This window comes from Pelobates fuscus, chromosome 8 (genome assembly GCF_036172605.1).
Source record: "Pelobates fuscus isolate aPelFus1 chromosome 8, aPelFus1.pri, whole genome shotgun sequence".
Taxonomy (NCBI): Eukaryota; Metazoa; Chordata; class Amphibia; order Anura; family Pelobatidae; genus Pelobates; species Pelobates fuscus.
This window is the reverse complement of record NC_086324.1, coordinates 13,674,380-13,692,206: the sequence shown is the minus strand read 5'-3', so window position 1 is coordinate 13,692,206 and position 17,827 is coordinate 13,674,380. Positions and strand designations below refer to the sequence as shown.

The 17,827-nt window shown below is 43.0% G+C and overlaps 1 protein-coding gene across 5 annotated transcripts in view; it reads left to right on the top strand.

Moving 5' to 3' along the window:
• The window catches only part of TNS1 (tensin 1), a 401,409-nt gene that overhangs the window by 143,742 nt on the left and 239,840 nt on the right, over positions 1 to 17,827 (top strand). For all 5 annotated transcript variants that reach the window (XM_063429252.1, XM_063429256.1, XM_063429255.1 and 2 more), the window contains exon 2: positions 8,807 to 8,921. In XM_063429252.1, the coding sequence (XP_063285322.1) occupies positions 8,807 to 8,921 (115 nt within the window). The remainder of the gene's footprint in view (positions 1 to 8,806; positions 8,922 to 17,827) is intronic.

Here is a 17,827-nt window from a genome sequence, read left to right as displayed (position 1 = left end):
TAGCATAGGTCAAAGCACAAGTTAAGGTCACAATACAATTATTAGTGGTTATGGTGTTAAACATGCAATGGACGACAATGATTAGTACTTATTATATAATGTCAGTAAATATACAGGGTTATGGTACCGTGCACTATAATACAGCAACACACTATTAACACTCTCGCTAGACGGCTGAGCTCGCGCTATCTAACAAGATATACACTTTACTAAACAATCGTTAACACATTTACAATTCCCAACTAAACTATTGGCCAGTACCTTGAATGGACTACCTAAAACTATATACACCCGTTTTGGTTAGCCACACTGCCCAATCACCACATATACATAGCGAGCTAGAGATCCGAATTTACACAGGCGCCTCTTAGTCGCACTATACAACGAGCTAGAGATCCGAATTTACACAGGCGCCTCTTAGTCGTTCTATCAAAAGTCTAGTGGGTTCCAAATTTACACGCCTTCCCACTTAGCCCAGATAGGATGAGAACTAGCGAACCGAATTTACACAGGCGCCGCTTAGTCTCCCGGTCCCTCCGACCTAGCGAACGTAATATACACCCTAGAACGCTAGTCTAGACAAGACACCGGTGTCCGGCTAGGGCTATCTTACACCAGGACCCCGCCTGACTAACCAAATCAAACGGTCTGACTAAAGAGCGTTCGATCGAGCGGTGCGCCTTCGCTCCTTCCCTCCGACAGAGGGGGCAGATACAGATTCAAAAACCCCTTTGGGCCTACCGCACAATCGGTATACCCCTAGCGGGTCCTGCCGTCTAAAACAGCAGTTATCTTACCTCCTCGTTCCTGAACCTGAGTTCACACTCATCGACGGGGACACCCCAGCACTTCTCACGTAGAGGCCGATGATCTCCTGGACAACAGACCAGTGGCGCCGAGACGAAGGGAGGTCCACGCAGAAGTTCAGGGGTGCAGCCGTAGAGAACGTGGGCAAAGATAGACCGTCTCACGCCTCTGCCTCTCAGCTACCGTTGAACGATGAGCTTCCCGGCCAATGCACCAAATGATACCGGAGAAACTGACGGAAGCCAAGCACAGAGAGATGGACACAGGTTTCTTCAGGAAGGAAGAGATTCTTTATTGGATCACCGATCGGGACTCAGAGGGACTAGCGTCACCAAAATACAGCAAAGTCTGAGTACTGAATACATAGAGTACATTCCTTATATAGCACTGTAGCTCCTCCCACAATTAACTACACCCACACATACCCTTAACCTATTTAATGAATAGAGTCTAAACTCATCCATCCGGTCTAACCACGTGGCTCATCTGATACAAAGGAGAGGGACGCGTAATTCCAGTTCTTACATTCCTGCACCTGGTCAGTACAGTGATGACAGTATCTTAGCTACGTGTTATTAACTAACTGATACTACAAACACATATACATACATATGCCTTGTGGCAATCTTAGCCTGCTAAACTTGTATTTTACTGGAATTACATCACAAAACCACTTATGGTAAAGGTGGGAATGATGTGAGCCCGTGTGAGTGGAGTTATGTTACAATCTGTATATATTGTGTTGGAGGCCATTTTGTACAGGTCAAAAGATGAAATCTTGTATTTAAATAAACATATAATTCAAACTCGTCTATGGTATAACCTGTGCAGTGATTTCTGTGTCCGTATCCTGTGCGGTGGCCATTGCTGATATAACAGCAATATTGTTGCCATTACGGTATTCACATTTGTTCAATAGAAATCGATTTGTTGCATAGATTGGTGGACATATTGGATTGGACTCATCATCTCAAACTGCCCAATGCTGTCTGCCAAGGGCTTTCTTGCTGAATTGTGTTATTTAGCCTGGAAAAAAACACTAAACAAACAATTGGTGAAAAGGTTTTGTGAGATCCATGTACTATATAGAAGCATCCGGTTTGGTGTAGTCACGGCTGCATTATAAGTTCTATGTTATTTGACCTCTAAGGTTAGCACCTAAACTGTCATAGCACCATAACCACTACAGTAAGTTGTAGTGGTTATGGTGATTAGAGTGTCTCTTTACTATAGGTGCAGTCTGTCTCATAGACTAGCAGAACAAGAAAAAAAAAGGTTAGAAGAATATGTGACTGAATATACACACTTTAGGGTATAATTATTCGAGTATTTAAATTTTACAGCTGTCTTTAATGAGTAATAAATTAACAGACAACTGGAAAGAATTGGATAAACCGCAGCTGATGCGTTTGGCAGATAAAGACCAGTCTTCCAAATTTTCCCGAATGTCTGTCCTTATATGGTTTGCTCTGTAGTATAGTATGCAGTTTACCACTCAATTTATTGTTAAAGAGACACTAACAATGAAAGTGATTTTTGCTTCTACAGCAACACTGGATTTAAAAACATAAATAGAAAAAATCAGGCGCATGTTTGTGTTGTAAAAATGTATTTTTTTTCTTCTGAACTATCTCTCTCATATTAAAAAGGAAAACAGATAGTTTGCTCTGCCCCTCTCAGTTCAATTCATTAAACTGTGAGTTGCTGATTGTACGGTAAATCACTCTAATGAAATTGTTCAGAATGGGCAGAACTTCAACTGCTGGGGGTCGCGTGGCTTCAGTTGAACTTAGATAACACATGCGGTGGACCTGCCCTCAGGTTGTGAAATTTTGGTGTAATATACAGCACCCACTAAAGTGCCTCCCCCCTGCCGAAATACAGAAAAACAAGCACTGTTTAGTAAATATACCCCAGTGATAACTGTGTATTAAATTATGCATTTTTTCATTTGGCTATATCTAGAAACAATTTGCATGAGCTGCAGATCTCTTGTCTGAAGCCTTTGCAAGCCCTCCCCTTTTAACTCCACCCAGACTTTCTGTGGCTGTCCAATCACAGACTTCCCAATGCAGCTCAGTACATCCAGCAATGTCGTAGTCTTGTCACAGCTGCCACGTCTCCTGTCCTGAGATCTTTCTGACTTATCTTTTTAGATCGATCCCGAGCTACCCGTAAAGGACATAATAAGATTCTCCTTCTAGATAAAAATTATCCTAATGCTTCATTAGTGGGGGCCTACCTGTGATCAACATTATCATGATGCCAAACACAAGGCATTCTTAATGACAAATGTAAACATTGTTGTTTCTCACAAACAGCAATGTCTCCATTTGTCATACTGTATAGATGTAATCTATTCACCAAAACCACTACTGTAAGATGTAGTGTTTATGGTGCTTAAAGTGTCCATTTAAATTATGGTAGGAACAAAAATGTTCCAGCACTCACAAACTCCCAAAGCAGCAATATTTATTAGCAAAACCACTGGCAATAGTTCAAGCTCGAGAAAAGCCTGTATTAGGGATGGCATTGGCTGGTGTGTTCCTAATAAAAGTGGCTGTTTTGTGATTTTTTTTTTGTTCTTTTCATATTTAGTTTGGGAGTACCAGCTTGATCTGTGTGCACGGCGATCGCTATATCCCTGCCAGCCATTTCTTTTTTGAAAAGAAATTTCCATACCACCCAAGTGTTCCAGGTCTGATGGGAGAGTCCTGATTTAGAACCCTTGGACATTCTTCATAGGTTTTTTTTCCAATGTTCCATCATAATCAGCAATACAAATGTCCACAGCCCCCATGTAACAGTAAGCCTTTGAATGCAATGCTCATGGTGCTTTTATCCAATGGGTCAGACATGTGATTATCACTATCAGTAATTACACTGTAAAATCAAGACTCCAGTAGAAGTGGCGGCTGCAGTGTTTTTGTTGGGTGTTTGTCATGTTTGGATACACTTTTGATTGATTTTTGAATTCAGTTCTATTATCTCTCAGACGGAGGACTCACTGATAAAACTGCTCACATGAAAAGAGGAACTAATTTGTGGTTTGCCTGTGTGCGGCATAATTGGAGTTGTGGCTACGAGAATTATTCTTTTGACAGCTGATATTGTGCAGCGTAAAGTGTACAAACTGTTGGCAGGGTTTATACAGCTGTTTTTATCACGTTGGATTCTGCTTGGAAATGGGGCACTCAATTCAAGAGTTCCCAGTGCCAAATGTATCCCCTGTGGGACCAAGTCAGGATCTTCTATACCTGCACGCAATCACGTCTGCCAAGTGTCTTATATTTATGTATATTGTGTCAGTTTATTGCTAATTATCCTGGAATGTTTATTGCATATTCATGTTTTAATAGGACAAAACAAAAAGTATGTCTTGATAAATTGTAGCGGTAGGCATTCACGGGCATCTAACTTTTTTTAAACTTTCATTCAGTACATTCTGTGATTTTTGTCAGGGTATTTTTGTATAAAGCTAATAAAGGTATTATCCCTGTGTTTTTTTTTGTTTGCATATATATGTATAAGACTAGATGCAACTCTAAAGAGACAATATAAACCTAGGTGGTGTGGGAAGAGATACTAAGCAATACGAAGGACAGTTGGAAATTAGTAAACTCGAGGTCAGTGTACCTAAAAAGTCCACAGAGATACATATAAAGCACCTCGTTGTGATGTGCATTATTGAGTAATGAAGCCTTGCAGCGAGTGATTACTGTGCCTAGGCAGCTGACGAGGCTCAAAGAAGGCCGAATTGATCACTTGGGGTTACTCTATCTCTTGTGAAGAGGAAACTTGCTGGAATTTTGGGTCTGGATGCCGTTATGGGTGGGATCAGTCTTATCTGAAAATGGAACAGGTTCTCTCTTTAATGGCAAGTGAGCAAAAAGTTTTGGAGACTTGAGCAGGGACTAACCAAAGGGTGTCAGGATACATTAATATGCCCAACACGCAGAACTTAAGTAAAAATAAAACCCTAAGACGTATTACCGGGCCTTAGAACAGCCAGATTTAACGTATAAAAGGAAAAACAAAAGACCGGCTGAGGTCAAGAATACAGAAATCGCGTAAACGGTATGCCAGCCAAAGGTCAAGGAATTCAGGAGTCAAGCCAAAGGTCAAGGGATACAGAGATTAGCATAGTCAGTAGGAAAGCCAAGGTCAAAATACACAAGAAACAATACCAGAAACGTGCTCTCGGATAACCAGAATGGAAACAATGACCTGGCACAGAGAAATGAAGGAAAAAGGTTTAAATAGCCCGATGTGCTCCTTGATTGGCTACAGGGGAGCATGTGACAGTGAATGCGTGTGTGAAGTCACACACACACATTTCCCAAGTTGGGCACTCAAATGGTTAAGTAGGAACCTTAAAAGGTTCTAACTTGCAGCGGCCGCCGTCTCTAATGATTACAGACCCGGCCGCTGTGTGAGGACAGAAGTGCCTGTCAGAGGACAGCAGGCATCGCAGGAGGAGGTAAGTGATAGGCGGCATTCCCGCCACAACGAGAAGCACTCGCCGGGTCCCAGTCCGCTCCCGGGCGGGTGCCTGGAGACAGGGTGAGTATTCGGCGGCATTCCCCTTGCGATATGGGAATGCCACTGCAACGATGCTCGCCCGCCAGGACCCATACCGCTCTCTGGCATGAGCGGACCCGGCTGGCGGCGTGACAAAGGGCAAATTTTGGCCTGTTCTCGGTGTAGCAGATACTGTATGTTGTCACACTGGCTGGTCTGATGTAATAAACTGAGAATATTTTTAATGTGGTGAAATGAAAAATCGATATAAAGTAAAACTAACTGTGAGCTGTTTCCTGTATGTAGCAGTGAACTTTTTGGAACATCCACACATATGTATTGAATCTCAGCAAGGTTTCCGTGTTTTATCTTTCTCGCTGACTTGCACAGCGCCAGACAGGTGAGTAATGGTTGGATCACAGAGAAACGCTGTGGGAGTGGGTGAGAGTATCACTATTCGCTCTCTTTCGCCTTTCTTACTTTTTCTATCCACACTCGTTTTTCACCGCCGCTCCTTTCTTACCCTGAAAGGCCTATAGGTTTCAGCTGGGAGCCAGATGCCATTAAATCAGAGAAATAGGAAGCAGAGTATGTGGGTGGCCCTAGTCAGGTCAGCGAGAGCTTGGGCTGGTTGAAGAATATGAGGGGGTTGGGGTGCAGCAAAGACCCCCCCCCTCTTTCTCTTTTTTACTTCTTTTCTTTTACGCTCTCTCGTTTTCCCCCCTCTCTAATGGACATGGAATAAACCCAATTAACAACAATGAAGCAGTAAAACCTGGTGGGATTTTATAGATGCATCCTATATGTGTGGATGTGTTAGGGGCGTTATTAACCCCTTGTTGATCTCTCTGAGTCCTAGTCTGATCTCTCTGCTTTAACTGATACACAGTGGTAACTCTGTTATTCTTTATGGTTACAAAGAACCTTACGTTCTAGGCTCCGCTGGACTCAAAAACAATTTGTCGACACATTCTGCCCAATCTATTTCAGCCGGCCATAAAACAGTACACATTTTTCCTTGCATATTTGACTATGCTGTGAAATGCGTCAGACTTGTGAATTGCATGCACATTATTATTAGTAGGCCTGCTAATCTTTGACAGAGACCCCCAAAGAGCCAAAACTAGAATCAAAGTGTAATTACTTTTTTGGGGGTTATGCAGGCGGGGGCTGCAAATTATTTTTTTTGCTATTAGGAAGTTTGCAGGTATAATCACTAGACATGTGCATTTGTTATCGGACGAATATGATTTTGTCTGAATTTTCTGACTTTTTCTTATTAATTTACTATAACACAAACGAAAGTCCTACATACGAATTATATGCAAATGCATTACCTTTTAGTTTCAGTTCTTTCGTTTAATAGATTCTGTGCTGCAGGAGAATTACCCCCACAGCACTGAGGAGAAACAAAAAAACCTGGATCTACCTGCAGCAGGAGACTTAACCTGTGCGTGTAGTGTCTCCCTGCAGCCCTGCATGGGTTAAATCTCCCCACACTGGCGGCTAATGCTATTACCAGCTCTCCCTGCACCGGGAGACTTCACTGCCGGAATTAACCCCCACAGCACTGAGGAGAAACAAAAAAACCTGGATCTCCCTGCAGCAGGAGACTTAACCCGTGCGCGTAAGTGTCTCCCTGCAGCCCTGCATGGGTTAAATCTCCCCACACTGGCGGCTAATGCTATTACCAGCTCTCCCTGCACCGGGAGACTTCACTGCCGGAATTAACCCCCACAGCACTGAGGAGAAACAAAAAAACCTGGATCTCCCTGCAGCAGGAGACTTAACCCGTGCGCGTAAGTGTCTCCCTGCAGCCCTGCATGGGTTAAATCTCCCCACACTGGCGGCTAATGCTATTATCAGCTCTCCCTGCACCGGGAGACTTCACTGCCGGAATTAACCCCCACAGCACGGAGGAGAAACAAAAACCGCTGGTTCTCCCTGCAGCTTGAGGTGGGGCGCAGGTGGGGTGGGCACTATGTCCCCCCCATTTTAGTTATTTGGGTTCCAGAGTTTGTCATACTAAGCGTTTTTGCTTTTAAAGGTTAACGATCATGCCAGACTCTGTCACTATTGGTTCATGGAGGTAATTATCATTCTCTGATATAGTGGCTGCTGTGAACATGACTCCCAGGACACTTAGCCAGCAAAGAAAGAAACAGAACAAATCAATAGTACTGGCAAAATATGCTTGTTCGTGAAATGGCGAACCCTACAATAAAGATACATTCTAAAGACTGGCAGCTATTTTAACAAATCTTATCGGAAAGAGTTGCCAAGTGGGAGATATTCCTGGTTATAACGTGACTTCTGTTTTGTGTGTTTGTACTGTGCTACACCACCTGTTGGTGTTTTGTTATTATTATTATAGAGCACCAATATACTGCAGTGCTGTTACAATAAGTTCTGGTAATTAAAATAAAAGAAGCAAATACAAAATACATATTTTACAACTTTTACCAAAAGTGCTGTGCATACTCTTCCACCTCCCCACTAAACCCTTGTACAACTCTACGATATATATATATACATATATATATATATATCAAATCATAGTTTTCCTTTTCTTCTGTTATAATTTGAATTGAGGTAATGTTGGTAGAGAGGGTTTCTTTTAGCTCTCTGGTTTTGTGTCTGTGACTTTACCCCCATAAAGTCCATTCAGACAGTCAGCAGATGTTTTTCAATTAATTGTACCCAGATGTGCTGATTAACCCCGCCAGAACCAGTTCAGTGATATTGAAAAGCCATTTCCCCGACTAATCTTTTGAAGCCATCAGTGATGTAAGATTTTTTTTGCTGGCCCGCCCTGACACAATTAACTCTTTTAGAACAGAGTGTTATGAAATTCCTGTGATATTGACAGTCCTGGCACATAGTCTGTCCTGAAGGGGTTAAGAGAAAATCCATGTTGGCTGTGTCCCCTGCTGTTTCACTGCAGCCTTTCTATGCTTCAGGGTTGGGCTGTTAACCACAGGGGGACCCTTGAGTGGGTTAAATCTACACACAGATCCCTCCATAAAGAATTAAGTCATTCAACAAAGGAGACTGATTCTGTGCTTTGACCTTGGAAAGGTTTTGGCACCATCTACTGGTCAATGGATAGAATACAGGATGACTGTTTTATGAATGTAAAATTCCACTGGCAATTTGATACAATAATTATAATAATAATAATAATAATACTATTATAGGCTTAATCACGAACGTGTGAATTGACAGGAATCCAATGCAAATTTTGTGCTTTAAACCACAGTAGCCAAACTGGAATAAAAAAAAAGAAATCCACGTCAGCTATGCTTTAATTTCAGTCCTTTTATTCCCCCATAAATTTGAAATTCATTTTCAATTTCAGACAATTCATACTTTATCTACATCCAGCGTTTTATCGCACAGATGTGCATTTCCTGTGAATGTGTTCTTGTTTTGCTCTTGCTCTCCTCACATTGTCCATGCTTTGTTCTTGTTCTTTCAGCCTGAAGATCTGGAGGGTCAGAACTGCCACACATTTCAGGTGAAGAAGTTTAAGAAGGTGAAGTCGTGCAGCGTGTGCAAGCAGGCGATCACTCGAGAGGGCAGTGCTTGTCGTGGTGAGTAACTCGCTCTCCCTGCGTGTCCGTCAGACCCTTAATCAGAATACGGTTATCAGCTGTCAGCATCCTCCGAGGGGTATTCTCACTAACCTGATCAATTTTTATCAAATTACAGATACATAGTTTGGAGTGCCAATACATAAATCCATATTTATTTATTCATGCCCCTCCATGCCCACAATACCTTCTCTATCAACTTTTTTTTGTTGAGGAAGAGGAAGAGCTTGTTTGTATCAGCAATTCGGACTCCTGGGATATGATTTTGGCCTCGACAGCCAGACACATCTCTTAGACACCCCATGCACCCGTTGCCTGTCGCAGCATGCCTTGCATTTGAGTGACACCGCAGGCCTTTTGAAATGTAAAACAGACAGGTGCGTCCTTATATAAATCATACACACAGGTAGTAAGATCTTCACTTAAACGTTCAATGTGCAGTGCAGGATCATACAGCGTATTTTGCCTACGAAGCACTAGATTATTATAGCTCTGTGCATAATTTTAAGCCCTCGGGAAGTGCTCTCTCAACATCTGAACTACAGCCAAATTTGTGCCGAGAAGCAGAGATATTTCCTCCAGGAGGACATGGGTCAGGTGTTGTCATTTAATGCCTCACGTCTGACTTTAACCATTTACTGTTAAAACTGGCCTGGGAATCATTTGTAATATTGTATCCTCTGTGACAAACCCAGAGATATTACACAATATTTATACATGGTCTTACGGTGACCGATTTAAGAGTTTGCTACTGTAAAAAAGAACATTGAACAATAAACACTTGCGTTTGGTTATTATTATATTGATAGAGCACTATGAGATAGTTTGGGAGATACGTACATTATGTAAGGGCTAGGGTTAAATACATTCCAAAAATAAACCTAGCAGAGGTTTCCAAGCAGTTATGTAGAAATACGCAGAACAAAAATAAAAAAATCTTTGTTTTTATTATTTTATCTTTTATATTAATCAAGGAAAGACTGGAGCAATTCTGGGGTGAAATTCTAATTGTCAAATGGTAATTGCAAATCAATCATCGTGACGATCAATATAATTTTTCTATTACTTGTTCAAAATGCGTACTTAGCACTGAGTAGTGTTTGTATGTTATTATGTTTCTGTTGCATCCAGAAAGCAGTGGTTTACTTTTTGTAGTGTTTGCCTTTGTACTCACTTCCTCCCAGCACCACGGCATTGTACTGAGCAGGGGCCCAGTCACTCTGTTAAAGGGCCACGGCACCTGACTGAGCCCCTGGTCATAGATGCATGGGACCCCCGAGCTTGCAGCCGCACCACCAGCACCGGCGATAGTTCCTCCACTGGTTTTGTCTCTGTTAAACGAAACTGAATGAAACGTAAGAATAGCTCTTTAGTAAACAACTCCCTTCTGTACGAGGAGCTGGGTTTGAATTGTGCTCAGTAGGTGGCAGTATTTAGTATGTAGAAACCTTTCACAGACACAATATATTTTACAGTACCAGAATAATTAACCATTTTATTACCAGATGTGTTTGTCCTCAAGTAACGCACATATGGTAGCAGGTTACATATTAGCAGGATCACGTTACAGATAGTAAACTTGAACCTGCCACCATAAAACTCTCATAAAACAAATTCTCCATGTGCTTTGAGATATATTTATGTTTCCAATTCTTTATTTTGTTTTATAAACAGTTTGAAAGTGCCTTAGTTACAAAAACCACATTGCATTTATCATTTATAGGGAAATTCTAAATGTTCTTGATTGAAATGAAACTTCCAGTAAATAAAAACAGGAACAGGTTAATCACATTATAAGGTTTCAGGTTACCAATCCAACATATATATTGTATGAGCCCAACATGTGTTAAAAAATCCAGGCAAAATAATTGGGATAAGGGGTATAACATGGGTAAAGGGGGGAGAAGGGGTGAAGGGGGGACAATTAATATGATTAAGGAGTGGCAATACTAATATTAATATTATTATTTTTAAGCTGTTTATGCTAGTGATGCCAAACTCCCATAGTGAGGAATGTGCGTGATGGTGGAATTGAGAAGCATGAGGGGTAAGTGCGCAGAGGAAGATATCAGATTTCAAACTGTATACAAAAAAAAAACTTCTAAAAATTGACAAGGTAAAAGTCAAGGAGGATTTGAAAATTAAAAGAGAGTGCCTCTAAGCTCTGTGGGGTCTGGAGATTGCAATACTGGTTTAGTAGTTTAGGTTTTACGTTAAAAACAAGGAACGTCTCCGTTCAGCCAAGGATACCAAATTTAATGGAAAGATTTGGGTGTATCATGTAACAGCAAGGTAAGCTTATCCATATGATTGGCCTCTCACGTGTCCTGCATGTCAGGGTACCTGAGGCCTCTACCTCTAAGGGAGGTAGAGACTTGGTGGTGTATCCGTCCAGGCGAGCTGTTTCCTCCGTTCCTCGCGGTCCATCCAGTCACTTAAACACCGGCCGCGAGGAATCCACGTCCTTTTCTAGCAGGACGCTCAATACGTGACGTCATGACGCTAGCACGAGCAATCTGTCACTCAAGTGTCCGATATCCAATCGGTACTTGTCAGAGGCGTGATTTCCATCCAGAGCCAGGGTATTTAAGCTTACTCCTTACTTCAGCTCATTGCCCTGTCGTGGTTCTAGCTTGTCTAGTCACTCAGTGCTCTGGTATTCTAGTTTGCTCTTTTGGTTTTGACTCGGCTCGTTGTACTACCCTGTTTCTCTGTTATCCCTTGACCCGGCTTGTCTCTCGCTTATCTGTCTTCTCGTTCCCTCGACCTCGGCTTGTCTCTGACTATTCTTTACTCTCGGTACGTTAGTCCGGCCATTCTAAGGCCCGGTATACGTACCTTTCCACTCTTTGTACTCTGCGTGTTGGATCCCTGTCCCGATCCTGACATTACGACAGGGCCAATGGATCCTGCAGGTACAAACAGTCAGCTTGGTTCTTCGGATCCCAGGTTTGACGCCATGGAACATAGGATGGATCAGATGGCTTTGGCACTACAGGCACTTTTGTCTCGTGCTAGTAATCCACCTGAGGAGACACGTACTCCGTCTATCTCTCCTGCAGTCTCAGGTCTAGAGGTAGCCACTGTAGGTGCTTCTTCCCGTATTACCCCACCAGTACGTTATGGCGGGTCACCGGAGAAGTGTCGTGGCTTTCTAAACCAGATTAGCATCCATTTCGAATTACAACCCCGCTCTTATCCTACAGATAGAGCAAAGGTTGGATTTATTATTACTCTGCTCATTGAAAAAGCTTTGAGATGGGCCAATCCTTTATGGGAGAATGATAACCCACTAGTCTATAATTATAATGCCTTTGTAGCTGCGTTTAGAAGAACTTTTGACCCTCCTGGCAGAAAGGTCAATGCAGCTAGATTAATGTTGCGCCTTAAACAGGACAATCGAACACTTGTGGATTATGCACTAGAGTTCAGATCCCTGGCGGCAGAAGTTAAATGGAACGAACAGGCTTATATAGATGTGTTTTTGAATGGGTTATCAGATGTAATTCTTGACGAGGTCGCTACTAGAGAACTCCCTGAAAATTTGGAGGATTTAATTTCTTTTATATCTCGTATTGATGAACGCTTAAGAGAGAGGCAGAACACTCGAGATAGGACCCGTAGACCCTCCTTTAAACTAGCGCCTACCTTTCAAATCTCTGAGTTCGAAGACTTACGTATTCCTGAACCTATGCAGATAGGCAGTACTCATCTCACTGAAAGGGAGAGACAGTACAGGAGAAGGGAGGGTTTATGTATGTATTGTGGAGTCAGGGGTCATTTACGCCTAAATTGTCCCAATCGTTCGGGAAACGCTCGCACCTAAGTTCCTCTAGAGGACAGGCCTTGGGTGTTTCTACTTTGTCCTCTATTCACAACTACAAGGAGCTCAGGCTTGTGTTACCCGTTTCTTTAAAGTGGGAGAAGGGAGTAGTTAAGACTATGGCACTAATCGATTCTGGAGCTGCTGAGAGCTTTATAGATCAGGGTTTTGCTGCCAAGCATGCTATTCCATCCCAGTTAAAAGAGACACCTCTGGCTGTCGAGGCCATCGATGGTAGACCGTTACTTGAGCCTGTTATTTTCCATGAGACCATACCGATTAACTTGACTGTTGGCATCCTGCATAAAGAGGATATATCCTTAATGCTCATTTCTTCTCCGTCTATTCCCATAGTCCTGGGGTACTCCTGGCTGAGGAGACACAACCCTATTATTAATTGGGAATCAGGGGAGATAGTTTCGTGGGGAGAGAATTGTCAAGAAAAATGCTTGCGGAAGGTCTTACCTCTTGGATTAACTAATACATCGAATACCTCTGACAATCCTAAAGAGACACAAATTCCGCCTCAGTATCTAGATTTAAAGGCAGTATTTGACAAAAAGAAAGCCGATACCTTACCCCCACACAGGTCCTTTGATTGCAAAATTAACCTACTCCCTGGTACCATGCCTCCCAGAGGTCATGTATACCCATTATCTATAAAGGAGAACTCAGTCCTAGAGGAATATATTCACGAGAACTTAGACAAGGGATTCATCAGGAGGTCCTCCTCCCCTGCCGGGGCTGGATTTTTTTTTGTTAAAAAGAAAGATGGTTCTTTGAGACCTTGTATTGATTATCGAGGCTTGAATAAGATAACCATTAAAAATGCCTACCCGATTCCCTTGATCACCGAACTCTTCGATCGTTTGAAGGGCTCTACAATTTTCACCAAGTTAGACCTCAGAGGGGCATATAATTTGGTGAGAATCCAGCAGGGACATGAGTGGATGACGGCATTCAATACTCGATATGGCCACTATGAATATACTGTCATGCCTTTTGGGTTATGCAATGCGCCAGCGGTATTCCAAGATCTGATTAATGAGGTTCTTAGGGAATTTCAGCAAGAGTGCGTCATAGTATACCTAGATGATATACTCATTCATTCTAGTGACATTGAGATTCATCACAAGCAAGTCAGGAGGGTTTTGCACAAGCTTCTCCAGCATGGCTTGTACTGCAAGTTGGAGAAATGTAGCTTTGATCAAACCCAGGTAACCTTTCTCGGCTATGTGATCTCTGGGGAGGGATTTAAGATGGATCCGGATAAGCTCCAATCCATTCTAGAGTGGCCTTTACCCACAGGTCTTAAAGCCATACAGAGATTTATTGGTTTTTCCAATTATTATAGGCGCTTTATTAAGGGCTATTCTTCCATTATTGCACCTATCACTAACATGACCAAACAGGGGGCTGACACTAAGAATTGGACTACTGAAGCTCTCCTTGCGTTCAAGACTCTCAAGGAGCTTTTCGCTTCCGCTCCAATTTTAGTTCACCCTGACACTTCTCTGCCTTTTTTGCTCGAGGTAGACGCATCAGAGACTGGTTTAGGTGCTGTTCTATCTCAAAGGTTGGGTGTTGATAAACCATTACATCCATGTGGATTTTTCTCTAAAAAATTGACCGGTACTGAAAGCAGGTATGACATTGGTGACAGAGAATTACTAGCGGTTATCAAGGCTTTGAAAGAATGGAGACATTTATTGGAAGGTACATTACATCCTGTTACCATCCTGACAGACCACAAGAACTTGTCCTATATCGGAGAGGCCAAGCGTCTGTCCTCCAGGCAGGCTCGTTGGTCGTTGTTTCTTACCCATTTCAATTACGTTCTGACTTACAGACCTGGGTCAAAGAATTCTAAAGCCGATGCGCTATCTCGCCAATATGAACCCTCTGCTTCAGTTGAACCACTTTTGTCTTCCATTGTACCCAAATGCAATATTATTGCTAATACCAGTCTCAAAATTCATTCTCCGCTACTTGACCAGATCTTGAAGTCACAACATCTAGCTCCCGGAAACACTCCTGAGGGAAGAAACTTTGTTCCTCCTGAACTTCAACTGGAGCTCTTACAATGTTTTCATGAAAGTAAAATAGCTGGTCATCCTGGTATTCGCAAGACATACTCTCTGATATCCAAGGATTTCTGGTGGCCTTCACTTCGAAAGGATATTGAGGAGTTCGTCGCAGCTTGTGAGACTTGTGCCAAGACTAAACTACCTCATGCATCCCCATGTGGCCTATTACACCCCTTGGACATTCCTGAGAAACCTTGGTCCTGTTTGTCCATAGACTTTATCGTTGATTTGCCTGCTTCCAAAAGACAGACTGTTATTCTCACGGTGGTGGATAGATTTACTAAGATGGCCCATTTCGTGCCATTACCTAAACTTCCGACTTCTCCTGAATTGGCGGAGATTTTTGCGAGAGAAGTTTTTCGCCTACATGGGATTCCTTCAGAGATTGTTTCTGATAGAGGTTCTCAATTTGTCTCACGTTTCTGGAGATCCTTTTGTTCTCAAATGGGCATCAAATTGAACTTTTCCTCTGCCTATCACCCTCAGTCTAACGGAGCTGCTGAACGTACTAATCAAAAGATCGAACAGTATCTGCGTTGCTTTGTTTCCGAACACCAGGACGATTGGGTCGGTCTGATTCCTTGGGCGGAGTTCGCACACAATAACCTTGTTTGCGATTCAACTCGCTCTAGCCCTTTCTTCATGAACTATGGCTTTCATCCTTCGATTTTTCCTTCGGTTTCCTCTTCTCAGGGGATACCGTCGGTTGATGATCATGTCGCCAACCTGAAGAAATTATGGGATCAGACTCGACAAATTCTATTACATAGTTCCTCGCTGTTCAAGAAACACGCTGACAAACATAGAAGAGCGGCTCCTGTTTTTGTTCCTGGGGATAGGGTATGGTTGAGTACTAAGAATATTCGCCTAAAAGTTCCGTCCATGAAATTTGCTCCTCGCTACATAGGCCCTTACAGGGTTCTCACTCGTATCAATCCGGTTGCGTATCGCCTTGCTCTGCCACCTGCCTTACGCATTCCTAACTCTTTTCATGTCTCCTTGTTGAAACCCCTCATTTGCAACAAATTCTCCTCTAAGGTCCCCTCGCCTCGTCCTGTTCAGGTGGAGGGTCGGGAGGAGTACGAGGTCAGCTCCATCATTGACTCCAGAATTTCAAGGGGAGAATTGCAATATCTGGTCAACTGGAGGGGATATGGTCCTGAGGAGAGGAGTTGGGTACCTCAGGAGGACGTCCATGCTTCTCGCCTTCGCAGAGCATTTCACCTCCGCTTCCCATCTCGCCCCGGTTCATTCCGCCCGGTGGGCGTATCTGAGAGGGGGGGTACTGTCAGGGTACCTGAGGCCTCTACCTCTAAGGGAGGTAGAGACTTGGTGGTGTATCCGTCCAGGCGAGCTGTTTCCTCCGTTCCTCGCGGTCCATCCAGTCACTTAAACACCGGCCGCGAGGAATCCACGTCCTTTTCTAGCAGGACGCTCAATACGTGACGTCATGACGCTAGCACGAGCAATCTGTCACTCAAGTGTCCGATATCCAATCGGTACTTGTCAGAGGCGTGATTTCCATCCAGAGCCAGGGTATTTAAGCTTACTCCTTACTTCAGCTCATTGCCCTGTCGTGGTTCTAGCTTGTCTAGTCACTCAGTGCTCTGGTATTCTAGTTTGCTCTTTTGGTTTTGACTCGGCTCGTTGTACTACCCTGTTTCTCTGTTATCCCTTGACCCGGCTTGTCTCTCGCTTATCTGTCTTCTCGTTCCCTCGACCTCGGCTTGTCTCTGACTATTCTTTACTCTCGGTACGTTAGTCCGGCCATTCTAAGGCCCGGTATACGTACCTTTCCACTCTTTGTACTCTGCGTGTTGGATCCCTGTCCCGATCCTGACACTGCACAATTACCATCATAGGAGTTCAGTGCAGCTCTCCAACTGCTCTCCGAGTAGATAGGGCAACTAATTCTGCCATTTTATATTCAGCCCTCGTAAACATATCCAAAGGCTTAGGGAGTAGTGTTTTGAGATATTTTTTACCAATTAGTTACGGCGGAATGGAATCAAAACCAACCCTTAGGGTCATGTCAGGTGTTGGTTTACGATTTTTCTTTGGTTGGATTGGAGTCCGGTGCCAGTTGCAAATTATGACATCGATATTTTAGAACTGAAGAAGACAAGCAGCCAATCAGAAGCAGTAGGTGATGTGCATGCTGGGAGATATTACATTCCCCACACAAGAAACCCTCAGCTTTGTACAAATAAAATGTCATTCTCGTGGCAGCTACGGTATAGGAATGTCAAAATTGTATCTTTCTTTGAAATAAATCGGCAACATGAGTACTAAACCCCCGGCAGCAGTCAGAAGTGAGAATGTTTCTTAGAAACATTTCCAAGCCCTCAAAGCTTCAAAATATTTGGGATTTTTTTCCCCACTAAACTGAAATGCATTGAATAGAAAACCAAACTGCTAAATTAAGGCTCAAATAGTGAAGCTGTAACCATAACAGTTTAATATATTTTTCTGTAAATGTTGCAATTCGTTTTTAACCCTCCACAGTCAGTATTTAGTAAATAACTAACTGAAACTAACTGACATTTGGAGCAAAATAGTGAAACTGGTAAAAACCCGTCCTGTTTAGCTGTATTGGGGGCCTAGCTATTCTGGCCTACAAGTTGCCAATCTTTTGTCAGTGCCTCAGAGAGTATTTAGTGAATAAAGGCCAGATTTGCTCTCTAGGCTGTCCTTGCTGTGCTCAGGTCTGCCGACTGCTGTTCCTAATGGTTCTCTGAATACATTCCCTGCAGCGCTGAGTTAAGATTGGCTCACCTGATAGAGTAAACAATTCTGAGAGTGGAAGGGCTTCATTAACTCTGCGGTGAATGCGATCACCTACAGACTGCCACAGACGCGGTACCCGACCACATGCAGAGTTAGCGGCACTGGGGGTGAGGGGCAGCGCAAACAAGGGACATAACAATGAGTGCAAGAGAGACCAAAATGAAAGCTGTGGGAGAATTTTCCCCTATTTTGGGAGCTCCCAGAATTGC